General features: G+C 41.7%; 1 protein-coding gene across 5 annotated transcripts in view; it reads right to left on the bottom strand.

Annotated features, from left to right (window-relative positions):
* Positions 1 to 24,060, bottom strand: part of ENOX2 (ecto-NOX disulfide-thiol exchanger 2) — a 305,751-nt gene that overhangs the window by 99,524 nt on the left and 182,167 nt on the right. For 2 of the 5 annotated variants that reach the window (XM_036304704.1, XM_036304703.1), the window contains exon 4: positions 3,532 to 3,680. The exons of the other annotated variants lie outside the window; for them this stretch is intronic. In XM_036304704.1, the coding sequence (XP_036160597.1) occupies positions 3,532 to 3,577 (46 nt within the window). In that variant the 5' untranslated portion in view covers positions 3,578 to 3,680. The remainder of the gene's footprint in view (positions 1 to 3,531; positions 3,681 to 24,060) is intronic. 5 annotated transcript variants of the gene reach the window in all.

Here is a 24,060-nt window from a genome sequence, read left to right as displayed (position 1 = left end):
TGCAAAAACCATTCCTACAGAAATATTAATCTACTTTAATTCTGTTTTTATTTTCTCCAGGGAATGATTGCTAATCACTTTTTATCTGTTAAATGTGTTTTTTTTTTAATGTTTTTAATTATTTTTTTAGGGTGAGAGGAAGGGAGAGGGATAGAGAGATAGAAACATCAATCAGAAACATCAGAAACATCATCAAACAGCTTCTTCCTGCATGCCCCCTACTGGGGATCGAGTCAGCAACCCAGGCATGTGCCCTGATGGGGATTCAAACCAGTGACCTCTGGGTTCATGGTTCAACATCACCCACTGAGCAACACCGGCTGGGCAAAATATGCTTTTTTTCCTTAAAGAAATTATTTAAAACTTCCTACCAGTAGAGTATGAAGCAAAAATCAAAAACAAAAAAACCACAAAAAATATAAAACAGATTCCAACATCTATAGCTTTTCCACCTCATGCAATAGAAGGTAAGTCAGGCAGGGAAGAAGAGACATATGGTAGGAGACTGAGTAGTTGTTTTGCTGTCTCCTACTTGAGTAGTGAAAGCAAAAAATTGAAAAAAAAGGCAGAGACCAGACAACAGGGAGTTCTTCCTGCAATTCAGCAGACGCAATGAAAAAAGTGATATGCTTTTGTGTCCTCTAAAAATCCTTTATTATCCTAGTTCAATATCCAGATATCTGAGTGGTAGATATATTCCACCTCAATACACAATAACTGCTTAGTTACCTCATTGTCACTTATCCCCACCTGCACTTCTATCCATTGGGGCTGTGTCACAATGAGTAGTAATTGCTGCTCTTCTGGGAGACTGGCTGGATTCCAAGACCTTTATTTGGGTAAGCTTGTGTTTGACATTCAGTGTTAGTTTTAATTTCTAGGAATGCTAGTGAATCTGGTCAGAAAATTGGATAGAACATGTAGGAAATCGATGAGGTGACTAATTTCTGTTTCTCTGGGTGGTGGCTGAAGCTGTACTACAGTTGCAAAATTCCTTAGGTATAGGCTGGGTAAAGTGGTTAATCAGATTCATAATTTCTGCCTGGAGGGGCTATCTAAGCAACAATATTTGGCATGCGGTGTTCAGCATACTCTAGTGCTGGGGAGTCAAACCTGAGATTCTCTCTTATTAATAACACCAAATAAGTAGAAATAAATAAAATAATACAATCAACAATAATAAAATTAAAAAGTAGGAATTCTCACAAATGTGTGTTTAAAAGAAGAGCTCAAGAGTACCATCTAAACACCAGGGGGTTGAGGGCATTAGTGGGGGGGGGGGGGGAATGGGGCGATAAGGACACATATTTCATACCTTAATCAAAAAATAAAAAAAGAGCACCATCTATACCAGTGACGGCGAACCTATGACACGCGTGTCAGAGGTGACACGCGAACTCATTGTTTTGGTTGATTTTTCTTTGCTAAATGGCATTTAAATATATAAAATAAATATCAAAAATATAAGTCTTTGTTTTACTATGGTAGCAAATATCAAAAAATTTCTATATGTGACACAGCACCAGAGTTAAGTTAGGATTTTTCAAAATGCTGGCACGCCAAGCTCAAATGGGTCACCATCACTGATCTGTACCTTACTTTCTGGGACACCATTCAGGTTGCAAGCTGCATAAACAAAGGAACTTGGAGTACTCACTAATGAACAGTTTCAAATGCCATGTCACATTGTAACTCCGATGCAGAGGACTTACAACAAGTATTTACTTGTGAGTTCCAAGGATATATCCCACAAATGGACATTTACTTCTTATTTACACTAATAAAAGACAAAGATGCTAATTGACTGTGCCTTCGCTATGCCACAAGCCACACCCACCAGCCAATCAGAGCGACTATATGCAAATTAATCCAACCAAGATGGCGGCTGGCAGCCACGGAGCTGGAGCAAGCAGGAGGCTTGGTTGCCTGGGCGATGGAGGAAGCCAAGCTTCCCACCTGCTCTGAGCCGGCTGTGGCCTCCACTCATGGCAACGAAGTTTCAATTATAGAAGACAAATAAATCCCAGATACCTGCTTCCAGCCAGCCTCCACTGGGAGCTTGGGTGGCTGGGGGCCATGGCCAGCCTGCAAACAGCCATAGCATCAGCCCCTCACCCAGGCTGGCCACACCCTCATGGGGTGAGGGTCCCCACTGGGGGGCTTGGCCAGCCTGCAAACTGCCATCAGCCACACACCCAGACTGGCCAGGCACCCCAGCAGGACCCTCCCCGAAGGTGCTGTGGCCAGCCTGCAAACAGCCATCAGCCCCTCACCCAGGCTGGCCAGGAACCCCAGGGGGGACCCCCATCCTGAAGGGGCTGTGGCCAGCCTGCAAACAGCCATCAGCCCCTCACCCAGGCTGACCAGGCACCCCAGCAGGACCCCCACTCTGATCTGAGACACCCTTCAGGGTAAACCAGCCAGCCCCGACCCATGCACCAGGCCTCTATCCTATATAATAAAAGGGTAATATGCAAATTGATCCTAACAGCAGAACTGAGAATGACTGGTCACTATGACACACACTGACCATCAGGGGGCAGATGCTCAATGCAGGAGCTGCCCCCTGGTGGTCAGTGCGCTCCCACACGGGGGAGCTCTGCTCAGCCACAAGCCAGGCTAATGGCTGCCAGTACAGCGGTGGTGGTGGGAGCCTCTCCCGCCTCCTCAGCAGTGCTAAGGATGTCCGACTGCAGCTTAGGCCTGCTCCCTGCTGGCAAGTGGACATCCCCCGAGGGTTCCCAGGCTGCCAGAGGGATTTCTGACTGCCAGCTTAGGCCCAATCCCCCCAGGGAGCAGGCCTAAGCCAGCAGGTGGTCATCCCCCGAGGGGTCCAAGACTGTGGGAGGGCACAGGCTGGGCTGAGGGATCCCCCTGAGTGCACAAATTTTTGTGCACCAGGCCTCTAGTCAAGTATAAAATAAAGAGATCAACAAAGCCCTTTCCCTTACGTGTAGGATTTCCTTGAGAAGCAATGGCTCCTTGGGTAGTATTGATGCCTATGGAATATACACTAAAACTAATGGCTGGGGGTCCACAGCATAGAAGAACTCTGGCAAGATAGTCCAGTGGAATAGACTGATTAGACAGTTACAGATTTCTCCAATTTTCACACCTACTCCTGCCTCCTGCTAAGTTGCCTGAGCTTCAACAATAAAGGTTAAGATACCTTATTTAGGAATATAACTTATGCAATAGTCTAACCAAATATTTATACATGAATATCAATGGATGCTTGTGAAGCACCTGAAGTTTGTTCAATAAAGGAGTTTGTATGTGTCACTTGGTCTGCACCCTGCCAGGGGCACATTGCACTGACATTAGAAAAATGTGTTCTTTTCAAAAAGATTTAGCCACATTTCCCTTTTCTTCCCAGTCTCTTTCTAATGACTGGAAGTAGAATGAGACTTCGATTTTAGGATGATTTAGAGGTCTGTGAGTTGGCTTTTTCTTCCCTTGGTATGTGGCCAAGTTCAAAGAAGCAATTGTGTAACTATTAAGGAAATTAGTTATTTGCCAAAGGACAGAGACCTTTTGTCATAAGCCAGAATGAATAACTAAGCCCTTCTGTCTCCATCTGAAGAGGGCCTCTGGGCTGAGAGGAATGTCTGGCTGGTGGTCTAGGTTTGTTCACTGAAGCAGCAGGCAGCCAGATGCTCAAGAATATTGGAGTCAGGAGGCTGGAGTGGGTGTTGGGAAAGACAAAGGAAATAGGACAGTAAACAAATTAACAGATGTAAAGTATATAGCACGGGTGTGCTTGCCTGATGGGCACACCTCTACATATAGCTACCACTTATTGAGTACCTCCTCTGTTTAAATTACTGTACTAAACAATTTATATGCATTTTATCCTTATAAAAACCTTATGAGGCAGGGATTATTATCATCCCCATTTTATGGAGGAGCAAACTGAGTCTTGGAAGTTGAAGTAAATTGTTCAAAGGCTTCACAACTAGTAAAAGATAGGCCAAGATTTAAACCGATGTTTCTTTCTTCTGACCTTAGGTGTCAGGCATTATGTCTGGCACATTACATATGTCTAATCATCACAATACCTTGAGGTGCAGGTATGATTATTTCCATGAACAGTCGAATAAATGGTTTTTTCAAATAAGTTAAGCAACTTGCCCAAGATCACATAGTCAGTAAGTTACAGAACAAGGATTGTAATCTATGTCTGACTCCAAACCCTATGCTCTTAACCACTAAAATGTCACTTCTATTGCAATCTGATAACTGTCCCTATCCTGACTGGTACAGTGAAAGTAGTGGAGGACAAAGAGTGGAGGGCAACCTGAATTTGGTAATCAGAGCAGGAGAGGTTGAGTAATGGAGTTGGAGATAAAGCATCTATTTACTTTTGTATACATAGGGTGTCAGGAGGGGCAATGAAAGACATAGGGAGACAAAGGGTAATGGATTTCTATTCCCTCATGCCTAAATTATAAGAGGAACAGAGGCCACTTAGAATATGAGCTGGGGATAGGAACTAACACTATTAAAGAATTTCTATTATCTGAGCTGGTTGCTTCTTAGCTCCAAAGTCACCCTTGTTGTTTGCTCTAGGAAAGGGTTCTGGGCCCTTTAAATATTTTACCTTTACCAGCAGGCACAGTGTTAAGCTTTGCCAGTAGGGGACACAAGAGAGACATTTTAGGAGGAAGGGGCTTTTCTTCCTGGTTCAGGTGTGTTGGAGTGCTTGATTTTAGTCCTGCAATGCCAGTACCTATCTTGCCCAGTGTCTAGTTCTAGCAGCACACACATTTTCCCCAGCACCAGGTTCCTGTAGTGCCTGCTGCTTTTCCAGCATTCCGTTCCTGTGGTACATGGTGCTCAACAGCACCCAGCAGCTTCTCCCAGTATCCCTTGCTCAGGTGTTTTTGTAGTGGTGTGCCTATGCTGTGATACCTCCCTGTGAACAGCTTTCTTTGGCACTGTAGGGCAGATTTCTAGAAAGTTTTAGAAGGCAGAATTCCAGCAAGTTCTGCTGGCACAGCACCACAGCAATTTCTCTGCTATCAGTTGAGTCACAACTGTGACCTCTCCTCTAAGTTAGATCTCATCCCTGGGAGAAGGGTTGTCCTTTGGGTGTCTAACTCAGCCATTGGGTTAGTGGATGCTCCTTATATCTGCTATCCCTACATCTTTACAGTTCTCTTTAATCCTTACTAGCCCATCCTGTTATACTTAAGACTTACATTAAAATTTCTCTGTGCAAATTACTGTGTGGTTTCTTTCCTGATTTATCCCAGACCAATACAATTAACTCTTCTCAGATCTCAAAGTGAGAAGAGGTGATTCCTAGGGCAAGAGGATGCTTCTAGGAGGAGAGTTCACATAGGGAGGATAGCCTTTTCCCAGAGACAAGGTCAAAGAGAAAAGAACAATCTTATTTATTTAGGAGGCAGAAGATTACTGCTCTGTCTTGCTTTCCAGTACAAGAAAATTAATTGAACAGCTGTGGCCTCTCAGTTGCTGGAATTCATTCAATGAGGAGGAAAGAAGCTGCTAGATAGGAGAGGAAACTGGAGTCTGAGGACTGCTTAGACCAGCGGTTCTCAACCTGTGGGTCGCGACCCCTTTGGGGGTCGAACGGCCCATTCACAGGGATCACCTAAGACCATCGGAAAACACATATATAATTACATATTGATTTTGTGATTAATCACTATGCTTTAATTATGTTCAATTTGTAATAATGAAAATACATCCTGCATATCAGATATTTACATTATGATTCATAACAGTAGCAAAATTACAGTTATGAAGTAGCAACGAAAATAATTTTATGGTTGGGGGTCACCACAACATGAGGAACTGTATTAAAGGGTCGCGGCATTAGGAAGGTTGAGAACCACTGGCTTAGACCATGAGACTCAAAGGGATTATGATCATTCCTAGTCCAAATTGTACTTCAAGTTCTTTAGCTTGAGTGCTCCAAAGGGGAAGTGGGTATTTATGATGACAGCCTCAGAATGACCACTCTAAGAAAATGACAAATATTGAAGTCAAAATCTCTATAATTGCCCACAGAATCCCTCTTCAAATTTAAGGGTATGCTCCCTTCACTGCCAAAGAGAAAATATTTTCTATTTTGCCTGGATTTCCTGTGCACATATTTATAGAAATTTTCATACAGCTTAAAATGTCATGAATTCTGGAAAAACTTTTGAAACCTCAGGATAGAAGACAGGTATTTGGAGTTGTTGTGTCAAGATGTTATCCAAGTGCCACAAAGAGAAATGGCTTTCACCAGTGAAAGAACACCAACATAATTTTTATATTACTCATGGATTTGTGCAGTTGAGTTATTTTTGAATTTAAATAAAATATTTTCTGAAACACATGGTGGTAATTAAGCATCCTTTTGCCCTAGGAATCACCTTATTTTGAGATCAGGGAAGAGAGTTAATTGTATTGGTCTGGGATAAATCAGGAAAGAGAAACCACACAGTAATTTGAACAGATAAATTTTAATATAAGTATTAAGTATAATGGGATTGGCTAGTAAGAATTAAAGAGAACTGTAAAGATGTAGGGATAGCAGATATAAGGAGCATCCACTACCCCAAGGGCTGAGTTAGACACCCAAAGGACAACCCTTCTCCCAGGGATGAGATCCAACTTAGAGGAAAGGTCATAGTTGTTCTCTCTTTTTTTTTCCAGTCCTCACCCGAGGCTATGTTTATTGATTTTAGAGAGAGAGAAAGAGAGAGAGAGAGACATCAATTCGCTGCCTCTTGCATGCACTCTGACCAGGAATGGAACTCACAACTCAGATATGTGCCCTGACTGGGACTCAAACCCGCAACCTTTTGGTGTAAGGGACATTGCTCCAACCAGCTGAATAAACCAGCCAGGGCTACTTTTGTTCTCTTTATGCCTTCAGGCATCCTCCTCCTTCCAACCACCTCAAACTACAATACTGCCTCCCCAAAGCTCAATAAATGCAAAATAGATAAGCATTTAAAAAGGAGAGAATAAGGAAATGTAAATCTCAAGATCTGATAATTAACTAAAAATGCTCCCTGTACATGATATAAGGTCATTTTTGGAGAATTTAGGAAGCACTAGCCCAGATAAAATTCAGAGACACTAAAATTATTATAGTTCATCAGCCAGCCTGCTTAATCGCTAGGAAGTTTCCAGTACACACTTCCCGTATCTTAGAGGCCTCACAGCAACAACAACTACATTTGGAGTTGTAGCAGCTTTCAATAAAGGGTGTTTATTCAGAGTTGCCTGTAATACCAATGGACTTTGAGAGGCTTCCAGGTGGCTCACTGGTTAACATCAGGGTACCATGTGTTCATGTTTTGGTGAAGATACCAATCAGCATGGGTGAAAGAGAGAAGTTACAAACCTTCCCTAGGCTTTCCTCTCTCCCCATATATATACACACATACATATACACAGAGGGATCACATAGTCAAGAATAGAATGGGAAAAGGAGTAGTGTCTCAGAGCGGTTTGATAGTTTATACTGTAGCAGCTGGTGGTGACAGGTAGAACAGATGATATGTAGGGTTTTTTGCATTAGTTAGAACTTCTTCCCGAAAAGTCAGAAAGCCATTGATATAAACCAGGGGTTGCTGTAAAGCAGTACTGACTTGCTTTCACTTTCAAAATAGGAATCACTCCTCTGCTGCTGCCATTATAATGATTATAGATTAGAGAACTGGTTCTTACCCAGGGTGCTTGGATGGTCTGGCACATGAAGAGCTGGTTTGGAGAGAAGTGATAGCCTAGTGTTTATGGTGGGGCCTAACACCAAGATCTAGATATGACTCCCAGATTCACCACTAACCATGAATAAGGTAATTAACCTCTCTGAGTCCATTTTCCCATCTGCAGAATAGTGATAATAGTATGTGTAATATAGGATGTTGTGAGAAATAAATGTAATAAGGTGTATAATGTTTTCGGCATACAACAAAAACTTAATATATGTTCTCTACTGTGATTCTACAGTGTTATTTATTAAAAGCACACTGTCATAACATCCTTGATTGCCTTGCTCTCTTTTGCCAGTTTTAGAGGTGTAGATGTTGCCAGGAGTAAAAATATGTGACCCATACAGATATCCACAATTGAATTTTTACATTAGTGCAAAACTAATTCAAGGATTTTTAAATAAATGCTGCTGTGGCAATTGGGCATCTTAGGGAGAAAAAACTTGACCTAAGTCATACACCTTATACAAAAATTAACTCAAAAGAAAACTTCAGGCAAAAACAAGGGGATAATCTTTGGAATCTGGTGATAGGCAAAGAGTTCTAAGACTTGATTCTAAAATGAAGACCCATAAAGGAAAAATTGATAAACTATATTTCATCAAAATTAAAAACTTATCTAAGAAAGACCTGTTAAGCAGATGAATAAATGCTACAGAGCAGTAGAAGGTATTTGTAAGCCACATATTTGACAAAGAACTAGTATCTAGAATATATAAAGAACTCTCAAATCCCAACAGAAAAACAAAACAAAATGATTCGGTTAAAAATTGGGCAAAATATGTAGAGACATTTCACCAAAGAGGAAATGTAAATAGCAAATTTGCACGTGAAGAGATGTTCAACATTATTAATCACTAGTGGCCCAGTGCACGAAATTGGTGCACATTAAAGGGAATTAATTAGAGGAAATATTTTAATATTAGAGGCATGGTGCACAAAAATTTGTGCACTCAGGGGGTCCCTCAGCCTGGCCTGTGCCCTCTCGCAGTCTGGGACCCCTCGGGGGATGACCACCTGCTGGCTTAGGCCTGCTCCCTGGGGGATTGGGCCTAAGCTGGCAGTCAGACATCCCTCTGGCAGCCTGGGAGCCCTCGGGGGATGTCCACTTGCCAGCAGGGAGCAGGCCTAAGCTGCAGTCGGACATCCTTAGCATTGTTGAGGAGGCGGGAGAGGCTCCCACCACCACCGCTGTACTGGCAGCCATCAGCCTGGCTTGTGGCTGAGCAGAGCTCCCCGTGTGGGAGCGCACTGACCACCAGGGGGCAGCTCCTGCATTGAGCATCTGCCCCCTGATGGTCAGTGTGTGTCATAGTGACCAGTCATTCCCAGTTGTTCTGCTGTTAGGGTCAATTTGCATATTACCCTTTTATTATATAGGATAGAGGCCTGGTGCATGGGTCGGGGCTGGCTGGTTTACCCTGAAGGGTGTCTCAGATCAGAGTGGGGGTCCTGCTGGGGTGCCTGGTCAGCCTGGGTGAGGGGCTGATGGCTGTTTGCAGGCTGGCCACAGCCCCTTCAGGGTGGGGTGCCCCCTGGGGTGTCTGGCCAGCCTGGGTGAATGGCTGATGGCTGTTTGAAGGCTGGCCACAGCCCCTTCAGGGTAGGGGCCCCTGCTGGGGTGCCTGGCCAGCGTGCGTGAGGGGCTGTTGGCTATTTGCAGGCTGCCCATGGCCTCCAGCCACCCAATCTCCCAGTGGAGGCTGGCTGGAAGCAGGTATCTGGGATTTATTTATCTTCTATAATTGAAACTTTATTGCCTTGAGCGGAGGCCACAGCCAGCCAGGGCAGGCAGGAAGCTTGGCTTCCTCCATCGCCCAGGCAACCAAGCCTCCTGCTTGCTCCAGCTCCGTGGCTGCCAGCCGCCATCTTGGTTGGGTTAATTTGCATATAGTCATTCTGATTGGCTGGTGGGCATGGCTTGGGGCATGGCAGAGGTGCGGTCAATTTGTATGTTTCTCTTTTATTAGATTAGATTGCTATTTGCCCTTTCTCTATAATAGAAGTGTCAGAGATAAAAGAAAATTAGTAAAATGTTTATGAAAATCTTCCTCCTGTCAGAGTCTGGGGCATGCTATGAGACCCAGAGTCAAGTCCCTGCCCACCTGCGTGCACCTCAAACAGACCCGGCCGGCCTCACCCCAATCAAGCCACGCCAGGCACGGGGCGCAGCCTCACGTTTCCTGTCAAGCCACGCTGGGTGGGGGGCTCACCCTCAGGTCCCCCGTTGAGCCCAACCGGGCGGGGGGCACAGCCTCAGGTCCCCTGGCCTGGTGCTGGGCGGGGGTCGCAGCCTGAGGTCCCCCATCAAGCCCCACCAGGGTGGGGGTGTGGCCTGAGGTCCCCTGGCCCAGTGCTGGGGTGGGGGCGTGGCCTGAGGCCCCCATCAAGCGCCAGCACAGCCTGAGGTCCCCCATCAAGCCCCAGCACAGCCTGAGGTCCCCCATTAAGTCCTGCCAGGAGGGAGGCACAGCCTGAGGTCCCCCATCAAGCCCTACCAGCCAGGGGGGTGCAACCTCAGGTGCCCTTCCCTGGCCCGGCACCACACAACCTCAGGTCCCTGCTGATCACTCGTTATGGCTCGTTATGGGAACCCCACCTCCACTATTGGCACCGCCATCTTTTGTTACGGGAACCCTGCCTCTGCTGTGGGTGCAGCCATCTTGTGACGGTGTTATGGAGTGAGGGTCAATTTGAATATCACCTCTTTATTATATAGGATTAGTGAAAAGGAAATTAGAACCACAATGAGAGATCACTACACACTTGTCAGAATGGCTGAAATTTAAAAAAAATAAAAAAAGATTACCTAAAAAACTGATAAAGATGTGAAGAGACTGAATCACTTATACATTGTTGATAGAAGTGTTAAATAATACAGTCACTCTAGAACTGTTTGCCTAATTCTTTAAAAAATTAAACATACAGCCCAGCCGAAGTGGCTCAGTAGTAGAGTGTTAACGAATGAACCAGGAGTTCAAGGTTTGATTCCTGGTCAGGGCACAGGCCTGGGTTGCAGGCTCCATCCCCAGTAGGGAGCATGCAGGAAGAAGCCAATCAATGATTCTCTCTCATCATTGATGTTTCTCTCTCTCTCTCTCCCTTTCCTCTCTGAAATCAATAAAAATATATTTTAAAAAATCAAACCTGCAACTACCAAACAAATCAGGAATTGTACTCTGTGCACTTATCTCCTCCAAAATAAAGACTTATATTCACACAATAATATATACCTGAATGTGTATAGAAGCTTTATTCATAATAGCAAAAAACTAGAAAAAAATAAGATTTTCTCAACAGTTGAATGCTAAATTGTGGCATATCCAAACAATGGAATACTACAAAATCAACTATTGAAACACACTATTATATGAATGAATCTCGAGAGAATTATGCTGAGTGAAAAAGCCAACCAAGAAAGGTTACATACTGTATGATTCCATTTATATAAAATTATTGAAATGACAAAATTTTAGAAATGGAAAACATATTAGCAGCTGGTGTAAGGCAGAAGGGAGTAGGGCAACATGAGGGATCCTTGTGGTGATGAATTGTTCTGCATATTGACTGCACCAATGTCAATATTCTGATTGTGCTATTGTACTACAACATTGCAAGATGTTATGGATGAAGAGTATACAGGGGTCTCTCTGTATTATTTCTTACAACTGCATATGAGTCTTCAATTATCGCAAAATAAAAAAATAATTTAACAAAAGGAAAGAAAAAAGATATGGATAGAAAAAGCAGAGTAGAAATAAACCTTGTTCTTTCCAATACAGTTCATGTATGTGTCTCAGATTATGGCAGGGGTTCAAGCTTGGCAGGCTACTGCAGAGACCCACTAGTATAGGAAAGCAAGACAGAGTTTTTCTGAAGAGATAGCACTTGCTCCTCTAACTGGGACATTAGTTATTGCTCTTAAAAATTTGAAAACTGGGAGGCATATGACACAATTAATGAAGGTTAAGAAGCTCTGGGTTAGAGTCAGAACTAGTAAAGTTCCTGAAAGTCCTCCAAACAGCTGTGTTGCTAGTACCTAAGCTGCTACTGAGTAAGTCTCCTTTGAGATCATTTAAGCAGAGGGACCTCAGAGGAAACAGTATTCTTTTGCTTGGCCTCTGAAGAAGAGAGACAAGAGAGAATAGCCATAGGATGGTTCTCTTCTTGAAGGCAGTGTGGAGAAGGAAAAGTGAGGCCTGAGAGTGGTAGCAGAGAAAAGACTGAGGATCACAGGCCTGACACGGAAGAAAGCAAAGATTTCTCTGCCTCCATGTGTTTGGGTAATTGGACATCTCTTTATCTATCATGGATGTCATGCAGTACTTCAGGCAATGTGGAAGAAAAATGTTGGGTAAAGACCAACTGAGTGTTGACATTTCATTTTTAAAAGCTAACTGTTCACACGTGAATGTGCAGAATATTGAAGACCAGTCTGATTTTCCATCTGGACAATGGATCACTACAGGGATAATGCATTTCTACCACTGGCTGAACACTTTCAAACTGACACAACAGTTTTTCTTGCTATTCTCTTCTTTTCCGTGAAGTCATTAAATGATTTTATTTGATTAGCACTGACTTTAGGCCTCCTCACATACTGACTCCCTGTTTACCAAATCCATGAAAAAAATGGCCAGTTCCAGGCAGTCTACCTACAATCAGCAGAGTTCCTTGGGGTCAGCTGCATATCCAATGTGTCTGAATTAAGGTATTCTAAGGTGAACTGAGAGCCCCCATTCATGTATATGCCTGCTGTTGCCATCAGGATATAGTTGTCTCACAGGAGCAGGATGGGATAGCTCTGTTTCTATGCTCATTTCCCATCTTCTCTAATGCTCCAAGGGTAGAGAGGAGCTTTTTATGTTTCAAACTGCATTTTGTGTTCAGCCCATTTTCACAGGGTATAGTATCTTCCTGCCTTTCCTACCTTCTTTTCTGGCTTCCAGCTCTAATATTTGATTCTGCTAGAAGTGCTGTAGGTGTTTTTTTGTTTTTTGGGGGGAGTCTATTTCTTAAATAGAGCCTTTCAGTTTCCGTTGGGCCATTATGTTCTCCTGAAGTGATGTTTTGTCATCAGTCATTAATATTTAATGTGACTAGAAGCTTTCACAAAACCTATTGAGGTGCACATGCTTTAAGTGGCAAAGCTGTTATTCAATGATATTGGGTGGGTACACTAATTCAACGTACCCATGAGAGAAGGCGACCTCCTAGTCCCTCTGGCTCTGTGTCTACATTAATATAACTGAAACCTGATGCCAGTATGAAAACATCTCTTTGCCCTAGAAGTGAGGGCTGTAGGATTTTTTTCTGACATCATCAAAGTAACTGATGATTTCTAAACACATTGGAAAAATATAAAAAATACAAGTGTGAAAAGACCTACATATGACAAATGTCTATTATGGTATTGCTGTAAAAAAGTTAACTAGAAACAACTCAACTGTCCAGTAATAGAGGATTGGTTTAATAAATTAAATGATATCTAATATAATAAAAGACAAACATGCAAGTTGACTGTACCTTCACTATGCCTTAAGCCATGCCCACCAGCCAATCAGAATGACTATATGCAAATTAACCCAATCAAGATGGCGGCCGGCAGCCACTGAGCTGGAGCAAGCAGGAGGCTTGGTTGCTTCAGTGATGGAGGAAGCCACGCTTCTCGCCTGCTGCGGCCAGCTCTGAGCTCCACTGAAGGCAACAATTTCAATTATAGAAGCTAGCCGAAACCGGTTTGGCTCAGTGGATAGAGCGTCAGCCTGCGGACTGAGAGGTCCCAGGTTCGATTCCGGTCAAGGGCATGTACCTGGGTTGCAGGCACATCCCCGGTGGGGATGTGCAGGAGGCAGCTGATTGATGTTTCTCTCTCATCGATGTTTCTAGCTCTCTCTATCTCTCTCTCTTCCTCTCTGTGAAAAATCAATAAAATATATTTAAAAAAAAAAATTATAGAGGCTAAAAAACCCCAGATACCTGCTTTCAGCCGGCCATGGCCACGGAGCTGGAGCAAGCAGGAGGCTTGGTTGCTCCAGTGATGGAGGAAGCCAAGTTTCCCGCCTGCCGCAGCTGGCTCTGAGCTCCACTGAACTCAACAAAGTTTCAATTATAGAAGGTAAACAAATCCCAGAATAAAAAAAAAGAAAAAAAAGGAGAGGCTGGGAGCTTCCGTTGCCAGGGGGCTTGGCCAGCCTGAAAACAGCCCTTAGCCCCTCATCCAGAATGGCCAGGCAACCCAGTGGGGACCCTCACCCTGAAGGGGCTGTGGCCAGCCTAAAAACAGCCATCAGTCCCTCATCCAGGCTGACCAAACCTCCAGGGGTTGAGAGTCCCCACTGGGGGGGGGGGGGTTGACCAGCCTGCAAACAGCCATCAGCCCCTCACCCAGGCTGGCCAGGCACCCCAGTGGGGACCCCCACCCTGAAGGGGGTGTGACCAGCCTGGAAACACCCATCAGCCCCTCACCCAGGCTGGCCAGGCACCCAAGCGGGACCCCCACCCTGATCCGGGACACCCTTCAGGGAAAACCAGCCAGTCCCGACCCATGCACCAGGCCTCTAGCCTATATAATAAAAGGGTAATATGCAAACTGACCCTAACAGCAGAACGACTGGAAATGACTGGTCACTATGGTACACACTGACCACCAGGGGGCAGACGCTCAATGCAGGAGCTGCCCCCTGGTGGTCAGTGCACTCCCACACAGGGGAGCTCTGCTCAGCCACAAGCCAGGCTAATGGCTTCCAGTACAGCGGTGGTGGTGGGAGCCTCTCCCGCCTCCTCAGCAGCACTAAGCATGTCCGACTGCAGCTTAGGCCTGCTCCCCGCTGGCAAGTGGACATCCCCCGAGGGCTGCCGGGCTGCCAGAGGGATGTCTGATTGCCAGCTTAGGCCCAATCCCTCAAGGAGCGGGCCTAAGCCAGCAGGTGGTCATCCCCCAAGGGGTCCCAGACTGTGAGAGGGCACAGGCCGGGCTGAGGGACACCCCCCCCCCCGAGTGCACAAATGTTTGTGCACTGGGCTTCTAGTATTTATATAATGAAATAACTTACAATCAGTAGGACTGGTGATGTAGATCTATGTTTACTGACATGGGAAGATGCCAAGATACATTAATAAGTGAAAAAAATCAGGCTAAAAAATATAGTCATCTTTTCTTATTTGCAGGGGATATATTCCTAGGAACCCCCTCCCCCCAGTGGATGCCTGAAATCATAGATATTACCAAATCCTATATATATACACTATGTTTTTTCCTAGACGTACATACTATGATAAAGTTTAGTCTACAAATTAGCACTGTAAGAGATTAACAACTAATAATAATAAAGTAGAAAAATTACAAAATATGCTGTAATAAAAGTAACATAAAGTGGTCTCTCTCAAAATATTTTATTGTACTGTATTGATCCTTTGCTTCTTATGATGATGTGAGATGGTACAATGCTGAAATGATGAAATGAGGTGAATGATGTAGGCATTGTGAAGTAACATGAGGCTACTATAAGTGTTACTTGAACACAAGCACTGCAATACGATGGCAGCTGATCTGATAACTGAGATGGCTACTAAGTGACTACTGGTGGGTAGCTTATACAGTGTGAATATGCTAGACAACGGAATAATTCATGTCCTGGGTGGGACAGAGTGACACAGCAGAAGATTTCATTACACTATACAGAATGGCACATAATTAAAAATTTAGGAATTGTTTATTTTTGGAATTTTGCATTTAACAATTTTTTGGACCATGGTTGATCACAGGTAACAAACCACAGAAAGGAAAACTGTGGAGAAGGGGGCACTATTGTATATACCATATGATTAAATTATTTTTATCAAAAAAATAGACACACTGGCCAAAAAGCCAGAAAATGTATACACCAAAATGTTACTACATATTCTCTCTGAGTGTTGTGATTTTCATATCTTTCTTTACTGTCTAAATTTTTTAAAAGCATATAAACCAAAATTATTTTGTTAAAACACACTATGGGACAACTCAACTGTTCAATATTAGAGGATTGGTTAAATAAATAAAATGATATATTTATATAATAGAATACCTTATAGCCAGTAGGACTGATGTTTTCATACCTAGCAACAGGTTTCAGTTATAAAGCAAAATTATTTTGTTAAAACATACTATGGGATTATAGCTATACAACTTACAAATTACTTAAAATCACAATCCAAGTAACCTATCTATTTCCATTCAAGCCCCAGGTGTGTGTGTGTGTGTGTGTGTGTGTGTGTGTGTGTGTGTGTTCACAAGTTGTAGTTTACTGAACTCTGTTCTAAAATGCTAAAAGAGGAGGCTGAAGTCCCATGTACATTGAGAATTAATGTTTTTCTCTGTTCTCCTGGGTCAAGACAAGCAATATTACTAGTTGCTGCTCTCCAAAGTTGAGGCAAAAAATGGCCTGGAGACATAACTGGAAGTTCCTAATTTTTTTGTTACTTGGGTGGAGAATTTTCCTACTCCATATGTGGGCCTTGCTTTATTTAGGGCTACCCTGTCCACCAAAGTGAACCTTAGATCTGCCATAGATAAAGCCATGGTTACAGAAGCCCACTAAGCAACTCAAAAGGGTTGAAGAATTCACAACCACTATCTGAGTGACTTTAACTAGAACCAGAAAGCCCAAAAGTATTGGTGCTTCCTATAGTCTACCAGTATTAACAGACTCCATAAAGCCAGTTTTCTTAGGAGATGGATTATTATAATCTGTCCACAGGAAAGCTTTTAAAAATCTTAAAATGTTCAACAACAGCTTAATTTAGGAGTTTAAAAGACTTAGGTAGTTGAAGCAAAATACACATGAGGAAAAAAGGGAAATTTTAGCTGAAGATGGTCAGAAGATGGTCAGGCACTCCTAGTCACAGACAGCACCCCGATTCCCAGAACAGCAATGGAACCAGTTTAACTGTGTGGAATTAGTTCCTGAAGGCACTTCCCCGAAGGTGCCTTTGACTTAAATTACAATCAGTAGTGTGATTTCTCTTTTTAAAAATATGTTTTTATTGATTTTAGAGAGAGAAACAGCGATCAGTTGCCTCCTGTATACACCCTGACTCGGGATTGAACCCACAGCCTGGGCTGGTGCCCTGACCGGGAATTGGATCAGTGACCTTTGGTTGCATGGGACAATGCTCAACCGAGACATACTGGCCAGGGCAGTGGTGTGATTTCTTAAAGCAGTTTATTTGACATAGACAATCTATAAAAAGTATTTTCTACTTCTTTATTCTTCAAAGTAAGGAAGATTAAATTATTGCTTACACACACACACCTGAAATGCTTCCAAATTACATAGCTTGCTGCTATCTAAAATATTATTCAATCACACTTAATGGTCTGACCACTCAAAGGAAGTCACGTAAGAAGAGAATGTATTAGGTATTCGATCCAGAGAACCATAGCCAGATACTCAGGATTCCAGGTTACAGCAAAGCTATATATTCCGAATTCCTAACCTGGGAAAATCTGACAGAAAGCACCAACAATTTACTAACAGACTTTCAGGAATTGGAGGCAGCCCAGGGCACTTGCGGAGCAGTCCACAACAGGCCATTCAGAAAAGTGGGGAGTTGGCTATGGTGGGAGGAAAAAAAAGGAAGCAAGAAAAGGTCTTTAAGAGAACAGTAACAAAAATTCAATGGACAGTGTTTTAAAGATTCAAAAGGAAGTGGGGGAATGGAGTGAAGGTGCTGGCTGAGATAAATGTGATCTCAGGGCGAAACGGAGGACCAGAGAAGAAACACAGACATATAGCTAGTACTGTGGTTTCTATTTGACAGAGGCAGGGTAAGTGACTTGTCCAAGGTCCCTGTCAGTTATCTTAAAATATAAATTCACTCAGTTTGTACTCTGATTTTATAGTCCACCATGCCATCCAGCTGCTCACTAAGCTGGTGCCTGTTCATTTCCCTGAAGATTTAAACAACTTAGAAATACTATGCAGTATGTAGGTATGAAATGATTACTTGACTCTATGGAGATGGCAGAAATTTTAAGGTGTGCAAACTGCTTTGAAGCCTGTGTCTTATTCTGAATAGTGGGGATGGGATATTCCAGCTGTTCCATGCTAGTGGATTAGAGGTAGCATTTCCAATTTAGAGAATGACAATAAAAATGCTATCATTTCTTAGGAAGTTTCAAATGTTTAACTTAAATGAACTGATGTAGATGAAAGTACAGTGAACAAGAAGTGTGGAGGCAAGGAATCTGACTTCTAGTGACAGCTCTGTCACTATGTTTATTGTGTGATCTTGACTACTAGTCACTTTTACTTGTTAGCTTCTTCACCTGTGGGTTGAGGAGTATGGACTCCATAATCTTTAAAGGATCTTTCCCCTCTCATGTTTTATGATTCTATAATTCCTGGTGGGTTTTCTCACTAACATTTATTGGCAAGGGCCATTCTGCCATCTACACAATTTAAGTTTTCGGTAAATCACAGATAGTCTTAAATAAAATTCTCCCCCTTGAACAGGATATTTGTGTTGAAATGGCTTATGTCAGGTATGACCTTTTTAATTCAGAACAGCTCTCTAGTGGTTCATTAACTCACCCCTTGGGCAGCACAGCAAGCAAGTACTATTACAAAAGGCCCCAACTGTGCAGCCAGAAAGAGCTGCCCTATTACCTAGTGAAAACAAAGTGGTTTCCTCTTTGTACCCACACTGGTCAATTTTTAGATCAGAACATATGATTCTATCATTGAAGGAATCCTGGACAACTCACAGAAACTTGTGCCAAGTTTAACACTTGCTTTGAGGACTAAGCTGAAGTTCTTTCCATAGGAAATGATGGAATTACTTCTAAATAATTGATAAGAGCAGCTCTCTTTCCTAGATAATTAAAAATGCTTAGTAGATATAATTGTAATTATAATAGCCCATTTTTCATATACTTCCATATTTTATAACCAGGCCAATAAATTTATTTTTTCATTTAAATTTTCTTAATAATCCACTGAGGTAAATAAAATAGGTATTATCCCCATTTACCAAAAAAAGAAACTAGGGCTCAAGAGGTTAAGGACTTCTCCCAGATCTCTTAGTAAGTGGCAGAGCCAAAAATAGAACTCACATATCAACTAGTTCAGCTAATTCATCAAAACATTTTGTCAATTCTCCAATTATACTAATTGTGAGGTGTTGTCAAGAATGCAGGCAAAAAAATCTGAAATTGTAGTACTGTGCCTAAATATTGCAAAATAATTTTCCACTAATCTGAAGACTTCTGACATAGGTTTAATTTCTTACAATGGGATTAGTGGCCCCAGAGAACTCTCTGAAAAAAATACATATTACACAATGAATTCAACTGATCGTTATATTTCTACTACAGTCAAAACAAATATTTTTTGAATATCCATATAACTGGCTCTGTACAAGGTGATATGGAGATATACAAAAGTATAAAACATGATTCCTCACCTCAGAGAGATTCATAAACACTAAATAGTATATAATAAATAGCTCAATATTATAATCACAACAATAAGTGCTATAGGGACATGGGGAAGGGAGAAGTCAGTGAGGAATGTCTTCATGGAAGAAATAGAATTGAATAAAGCATTTAAAATATGGGTAGAACTTTACTGGCAGAAAGGTGGAAGAGGATAATTTCAGGTTAAAGGGTGAGTGAAGGGTGTATAAGAGAATAGCATGAGCTAAACCAAAGGGATGGCATATATGAGACTGGACATCTGTGAGGATACTCATCTGAGTGGAGAGTAGTGGGGTAGAATAAACCACAGTTCATCCTAAGTGTTTAGGGAGAGGGCTGTCAGCCTTTCTTAGTATTCTATTCACTCATGAATAAAATGGCATTGAAGGTAGAAATAAAAATTTTTAAGAGCTTGGCTCTGGAGGCAAACAGACCTGGGTTTGAGTACAAGGATTACCACTTACTTGCTGTATTACCTTGAGTTAATTAATTAACCTTTTGGGGATTAGTTTCCTCCTCTATAAAATAAGGCTATAATGTGGAGCCTATGACATAATTCCCATCAAGTACTCAACAATATTCTGTGACATGGTAAGTATTCATTAATGGAAACTGTAATGAAGGCGATCCATTGAATGAGACTTTATTTTATACCTTCTTTAAGTTTTTCATAAGGATAAATTACAAAGTAAAAAGTGGTTTTGGTTTAACCACTTGTTTGCTGGGGTCCAACCCCAGCGGGTCCAGGGGTCCCCAAAGGTGTAGACGGAGTCGGCGAAGAAGGAATGACATGGAGACAGCGTTCAGTTGATCAACAGCCTAGCCAGGATCTCTAGCCAGGATCTCCAGCCAAGTTCTGGTCTGGATCTCCAGCCAAGTTCTGCTTAGGATCTCCAGCCAGGTTCTGTGTCCATGTTCTCTTGCTAGGTTCTCCAGGTTCTCCAGCCAGGTTCAGTCACCAGGTTCTAGTCAGGTTCTCTTGCCAATTTCTGTAGTCAGGTTCAGTCCAGGATCTTTTGCCATGTTCTCTCCAGCGAAGTTCTTCTGTCTCTAGGTTCTGTGTAGGTTCTGTCTTCTTAGATCTGTGTTCTAAGTTCTGTGTTCTAAGTTCTGACTCTTTCTGTCTTGTTACATCTGTATTTATACCAGTTGATTCAATCCTATCAATCTCTATTACAAAGGTTAGGGTGTTTCTTATCTCCATTCCAGGGAGTAAAGATTATGTAGCTTAAGCATGATTGTTCATAGTTAAAGTGATTAATTACCCGCCTGGCACTTAGTTAAGAGGTTTTATTCCCTCCCTGACTTCAGGGGAAAATCCCTACCTGGGGAAACAACCTTTTTCAGAGAGGAGACCTTGGTTAAAACACATAGTGCCAAGAAGGTGAGCAAACATTTTAAGAACAGTATGCCATATATGCCAGGTCCTTTGAAACAGCAAGGATGGACCGGCTCCCGGCACTTGTTTTAATTTTTTACTCAAATTTTAATTTAAAAACATGATGACCATTGTAGTGAGGACAGAGTGAGAGATAATGTTGAATAGGAAGTTAAGATCAGATCTGGCAGGACCTTCATGGTTGGTTTGAAGAAATTGCCCTGTGGGGAATGCATATGCCTTCTGACTAAGGAGAAGGAGCCAGAGGAATCAGCTCAAGGGCATTTAGCCAACTGCTAGCAAAAGTATCCCAAACTTGTAAACTGCTTATTCTTACTTTCATCTATTCATCCATTTGAGAATCTTGACTCCTCTCTGTATGTTGAGCACATGTGCCTTCCTTCATATACTTTCTGATGAATGGGAATTTTGGATCAACATTTTGTCCTGGAGGCCCTGGGTATACTCACTTTCTAATAAGAGGTCAGAGACATCTAAGCAAAGGGTCAGATTCACATAGGAGTAGTCTGAGTAACTCTAGGGAAGTAAATCCCTAGCTTAACTAAAGCATGAGGAAATAACATGTGCCAACAATGATAAGCAACAGGATCCCAGGAAAGAGCAACTGTTACTTGAGCCTAGAAGGTCATGAATGTGGAGCACATTTTCAAAATAGGAGCCCAGGGACATTGCTGTAATTACCAACCAATGAGCCTCCCCTTAGTATCAGAAAAACAGATGGATACATTAATTAAAGGGGGATAGAGAGGGAGAAACAGAGAACAATGTAATATTTAAATGTGAGGAACTCAAGAGAGTCAAACTAGCTCTGTTTCTGATAAAGAAAATTATCATGTTAACTCCAGGTAGCTCTATCCATCCCCTAAATACCTATGCCAAGTTAAATGTTTTCAAATAGTCCTCATATATAGTTTTCCTTGTTCCAGGATGGGATACAGTGTTGCTTTTGAAGTAAATAAAGTTTGGGAAGCCACCCTCTATAACCACATACATGCACATCTTTCTTATGTTTTTTTCCTGTTTCTTTTTCAAAGGGGGGGCTAACAGATTCTAAAAATGACAGCTTGTTGAGCTTGTTGACTGTAACTGTTAAAGAATGACTTATTAAACACATGATGTATAAGCAGTTAGGAAAGTAAGTGGTGACTAGAGAAGCCTGTGTAAGAACATGTCTTATTAAGTAAAATAATTTTGTTTATTTTTCCTTTGAAAAAGATACTATAATGACAGCTTTATGGCAAATCTTTCACAATTGCCTTATAAAAAAAACAGCAAAATATGAATCAAATGATAACTTAGCTGGATTCCTAGTTGGTTAAAGAATTGCACTCAAAGAGTGGTGATGAATGGTTGACAACAATTTGGGTGGAGGTCTCTAACAGTTGCTATATGGCCTTCTACTTGCCCATGTCCTGTTCAATATTTTAATCTGATATTTGGATGAGGCATATAACAGGCTTTCTTGTTGAAAGTGTAGATAAGACAAAGCTAGAGAGTACACTTAACTTATTTGATGATAGAATTGAGTTTCAAAAGTAATTGTCACCACTGTTTATTGAGTATCTTCTAGGCCCTACTGTACATATGCTAGCTATCTCATTGAAATCTTAAAGCTGCAGTAAACTAAGTTTTAGAGAGACTTTAAGTAGCTTGTCCAAAGCTACACAGATAATAAGTGGGAATGCCAGGAGTTAAACCCAAATCTGTCTGCTAGCAAAGCTCATGCTTCTTCTCATACACTATACTGCCAGCCACTATTCTACATTGTCTTAACAAACTAGACTATAATGATTTATCCTCAAGACAGGACAGAACAGAGCAGAGGTTGAAAGCTCTGGGAAACAAGGGAGACTCAATCAGATTTACTATGGCTTTCTTGAAGGATCAGGGTGGTGCTAAGTTGATGGTGAAAAACAGCACTTGGACTAATAAATTGCTGGGAATATTCTGAGCTAAAAGACAGTGACTGTCACTATTTCCTGGTTTTGTTATTATATCTATCTTTATTTGTATGAGAAAAGTGGCTGGAATGATGAGCCCAAACTATGAAAATTGAATATAATACAAGATAGAAAGGGGGTAGCTATAGAAGAATAGAATAGAGGAAATATGACTTCAGTGTAACTCATATTCCAGACAGAGATCTATGGGTTTATTTTCAATTTTAATATGAAATAGCAATATGAATGGCTTCATAAAAATCAGATATAACTAAGGCTGTAGTAACAGAGGTACTAAGTTGACTCTAGATCAGGGGTGGGCAAACTTTTTGACTCGAGGGCCACAATGGGTTCTTAAACTGGACCGGAGGGCCGGAACAAAAGCATGGATGGAGTGTTTGTGTGAACTAATATAAATTCAAAGTAAACATCATTACATAAAAGGGTACGGTCTTTTTTTTTCAATAGTTTTATTCATTTCAAACGGGCCGGATCCGGCCCGCGGGCCGTAGTTTGCCCACGGTTGCTCTAGATCCTAAGAACTTTTTACACATTACTTCTGCTCTGGCCACTATGTTCTGTTGTGATGGGCAGGCAGGCAATAAGAGCAACATTGAATGTTACCAGAGGGAAATGACTGGGATGAAGTGTTTGGAAACCATCTCTTAATGAAGTAACTAGAAAATTTAGCTTAATGAGGAGAAAACATAGGAACTGTATTCAAATATTGAAAGGACAATCATGTGGAAAAAAAGATTACACTTGGTCTGATATATTTTATAGTGAAAAGCTAGAACCTAGGAGGAAGCTCAAGGTTCAATATAAGGACGAAATTCATAATAAGTAGAGTGGTCTAACCATGTACTGATTAGATAAGATTTAGATACCCAGTATATGGTCTACTGCCAAAATATCATCTCATGGGATCCCCAAGAGCACATGAGGTTCATGGAGAGAGAAGTGGCTACATTGTAAAGCAATGATCTTAATGTTATTTGGTGCATTTAAACACATGCTTGATGAATGTCTGTCAGGAACATGTCACATGCAATTTTGTATTGAGATGGCAGGGTAGGGAGTGGGAGTTGAATTAAATGATTGTGTAAGGCATCATCCAATCTAAAACTCAGTAAATCTTATACTTTCCCTGTTTTCAACTTCATAATATTAAACATGGTAATCTGATGGTCCAAATATAGCATTTTGAACTATCAATATATTGCTATGTGTCTACTAGTATATGCACATGCACATATACACACAATATACATTTATTTTTTAATCATACACACACCAGAGTTTAAAGAGAAAGATAGGGATCTGGGAATGTGGAGGTTTTGAATAATTTCTATGCCTAACAATACTAAATCTATTAATTAACCCCATGCAATAAAGTGAGAAAATAGAATATGCTGCATTTATGTTGGTCAGGAATTGAAATACACCTCACATTTTAAAAAACAATGAGAAAAAATACAAAATGTAAATTTCAAAGGATTTAATCTCAGTGGCTGAATCACAGGA

Source organism: Myotis myotis, unplaced genomic scaffold, assembly GCF_014108235.1.
Source record: "Myotis myotis isolate mMyoMyo1 unplaced genomic scaffold, mMyoMyo1.p scaffold_m19_p_4, whole genome shotgun sequence".
Taxonomy (NCBI): Eukaryota; Metazoa; Chordata; class Mammalia; order Chiroptera; family Vespertilionidae; genus Myotis; species Myotis myotis.
This window is presented reverse-complemented; position numbering and strand designations above follow the sequence as displayed.